Source organism: Hordeum vulgare, chromosome 5H, assembly GCF_904849725.1.
Source record: "Hordeum vulgare subsp. vulgare chromosome 5H, MorexV3_pseudomolecules_assembly, whole genome shotgun sequence".
Taxonomy (NCBI): domain Eukaryota; kingdom Viridiplantae; phylum Streptophyta; class Magnoliopsida; order Poales; family Poaceae; genus Hordeum; species Hordeum vulgare.
Window position 1 is genome coordinate 173,030,688 of NC_058522.1, and position 3,496 is coordinate 173,034,183.

A 3,496-nucleotide genomic window follows, 5' to 3' on the forward strand; every position below is an offset into this window, starting at 1 on the left:
TTAGTAAGTAATATTTGGCACTAAAACAAATGCCTTCATGTCCATATCGTAGTCCAAAGAGCATCCGCGTGGCAACCTACAAGATGAAATCATCAACATGTCAAATTTAACACTCTAAATCATGAAGATCTTCAAGAATGGTCTCTAATTATAAATTTGATCTTAAAATGGGTAAATGATCTCTACTTACATGTTTTGAAGAGCTAAAAACCCATGCCTAGTCCCAATGATTAAAGGAAAATTACATATGTCAAAAGGAAATAAGGAACGCAATCCTGAAATTCATCCACACTCAGCTGATGCCTCCCTCCCTGCCTCCCTCTCTCTCCCTCTCTCTCTCTCCCCTCTCTCTCTCCCGCTCTCTCTCCCCCTCATTCTTTATTATGATTCAAAGGCTAGAACATTGGTTCAGGTGCCAGCAGTAACTATAACGTATAAATGGATAATAAATTCATATAAAGAAACATAACTGTAACAAAACAGAGTCAAGAGCACATAGATCCTTGGGGAAAATATGATAATTCATGAATTAGTACAGATGACGAGCACCGCTTCTCAAAATGCATTTGCAAGTGTTAACAGTCAAGCAATGCTAGGTAATTCAGATATGACTATGTATGGCCACAAATTAACAGCCAAGCAATGCTAGGTAGAAGAAGGCATTCACAGCCAGCAGTCGAATACAAAAGATTACATACAAGATAATAAAGGTAGAGACAGCAGCAAAGTGGGAAACAAGAGTTATATAATAAGATTATATGCTCCTTTGGTCATTCATGTAGAGAATATAAAGGACATCAGACCACAAGAAGATGGATCAGAGATTAACCCTAGCCTATATAGTGATTTTGTATGGCCCGCAGCTAATAAATCTCTGGAGTTTTTTTTTGGGTCAAAAGCACGGGATTATGAAGCCAATCATGTATGTAAACCCTAACCTAATCCAATTGGATCGAATCCAAGCCAATCGCCAATAAGTCTAGCCTAAGCAGTATACCAGGATCTAGAAATACTAGATCTATAAATCAGAGGGAGGAGAGGGGAGGGGAGGAGATTTGATGTATACCAGGATGAGGTCGAAGAGGGTTGCCTGGTCAACCTTGACGAGTTCTGCATCCCAGTTCTTGAGGTCCTCAGCGGGAGCGGCGGGGGTGGCAGCGGCGGAGTCGGTGTCGGAGGAGGTCCAGGCGTCTAGTGGCTTTGCCTGGACGTGCTTGTTGCAGTACTCGATGATCTTGGATTCGATCCGATTGTGTTCATCAGAATGGCCAGCTTTTGTGAAGACACAAAACAACATAGATAACGTAATTCAAACATTTGGAAATCACAGAAAATTGATTACATACCATGAATGTATGTATTGAATGTAGAAGAACATAGGCAATATAATGTGGAGAGTAAATACATACTCTTGTCTGGTTTGTCAACAACTCACCATAGTTCAGAGAACAAAGATTATTGGCAGATAAAAATGACCAAAGCAAAGTAGAATAGACTAGCAATAGAGAACCAAAACATCGCAGGTACAATCCTGGATATGTCCATTTCATTCCACAGAACTAAGAGCTAGATACCAGGTAAGCAGATAGATATCTCATACTATGTGCTCGGCAAGTGCCAGGATCTTGAGATGCTTCTTCTTCCCGACCTCGTGGATGACCGGACCAAGGAAGTTGGTGCCAATCAGCTCTCCCTTATTGTTCACGATGACGATCGCATTGTCGTCGAACTGGACCTTGCTGCCGTCGCTACGCCCCTTCTTCATGGCAGCACGGACGACCACCCCATAGACCACGTCTCCTTTCTTGACCTTGCCGCGAGGCTGCACTTCCTTGACAGAACCGTTGATCATGTCCCCGAGGCTCGCTCCTTTCTTTCCTCTAAGGGACCGTATGCACATAATCCGCTTGGCTCCGGAGATGTACACCTCCTTGAGGTTTGTTCTCATCTGGATGAATGTTCTGATTTGCTGAAACCAGAGCAGGGACGCGTGTTACCACCACTATCTACTTTGAAAACATCTATGACTAGGTAAACAAGTACCTCAAGAAAATTATGCATTGCTCACTTCGAGCAAATATCCTCTTAGTTTTGCATCATTTCGAGCTCTTACATTATGGCCCTCTTCCAGTTTACAGAAAACAGAGCAAAGAAAAATGCTTAGAGAATGCCTCATGAAGAGAACCCCAAATAATGGAGCTCAACAAGTCATAGGAATCTAGCTTGTAACCGTATTGTAGACAACTAAGACAACCAAAGAAAAATCCCAGATCAATAGTAACACAAGCTATTCAACGATTTAACAAACTACTTAGAGCAATAGAAGATATAAAACATTGTATGGAACTTTTGAGTGCTCAAGATAAAAGGTTAGCACATGACTTTAAACAGGTCATATTTGTTCTTATTACTAACAAATCAAGCATTTTTGGTTTGAAGGAAGCAGCTATACCTGGCAGACAGCATTAGGACGAGATGGTCTTGCCACCGTTTCAATAGACGAGGTAACGCCCCCGTACAGATTGTTTCCAAGGCTTCCCATCATAGCACGCCCAACTACATAGACAAAGATAAGTGTTTGCATCATGTTATTTTGCTGAGCATCACAAGACAAAAGCAACTGGTAAGATTTCAAAGGAATCCAGAGAGAAGATTTGACTAGAGATATAGGGTTCCCTGATACTCCCACCTAATCATTTTCTTACAGTGAGGACATCAGTCAGTGATTTTCTTATAGAGAGTTGTTTAAGCATTTAAGTTACAGAGTTAACCATAATCACAATCACCACAAGATGACATCCGTATAAGCATTTAAGTTATACTCTTTTTCCTTGAGGCAAACACATAGTCTGAAGTTTGGTGTGGCCAAGGTTCAAGTAGCAGACCATTCAGACAGAGGTTTAACTAGTAGTAGTAGTCAAGATTTTTCTCCAAGGATTTAATAAATTAACAAACCGTGTTCTTCTCCCACCAATGCCGCCAATCACAGATTGCATTTTAGCAGTTTTGATCTTTGCAAAGAGTAATAAACCGATAACACAAAAACATTACATGCCGTGAAGATGTGTGTTGGATCAAATTCCATATGAACAACTCTTGTGTGCTACAATATCAAGTAAGTAACTGCTAGGAATGTCAAGTTTGGACTGACTAAGGTGGCTCAAGTAGCAAGACTTTGAGAAGGCTCAGAAGTTTGGGTACCTGAAGAGCACTTTGACCTGAGGAACGCTGCCATTTCGTCCCGCCCTACGCCTTCCTGCAGAACAAAAATGTCTCAACATGTACAATAGCACCACCATGGAGCAATCCTCCTAACACAGGACCGGTGGAACCAAGTCTGGCACGCGCGCGCAAAGGAATCAAAACGAACGGCAAGACCGGCAAAGCTAGGGCTTCCTTACACCAGAAGGTCTCGCGCGGCCCGACGGATCTCCGCTCCTCGCTGGTTCGGTAGGAGAACGCTGCCGACGAGGAAGGAGAGCTCGGGGTGGCGGCT

General features: G+C 42.5%; 1 protein-coding gene across 1 annotated transcript; it reads right to left on the reverse strand.

Annotated features, from left to right (window-relative positions):
• Positions 1-1,594: 1,594 nt before the first annotated feature.
• Positions 1,595-3,235, reverse strand: LOC123399613 (50S ribosomal protein HLP, mitochondrial-like). The gene is made up of 3 exons (XM_045094015.1): positions 3,202-3,235; positions 2,453-2,556; positions 1,595-1,969 (listed from the first exon to the last, which is right to left on the reverse strand). The coding sequence occupies exons 1-3, from the start codon at positions 3,233-3,235 to the stop codon at positions 1,595-1,597; spliced, it is 513 nt and encodes a 170-aa protein (XP_044949950.1).
• Positions 3,236-3,496: the final 261 nt, after the last annotated feature.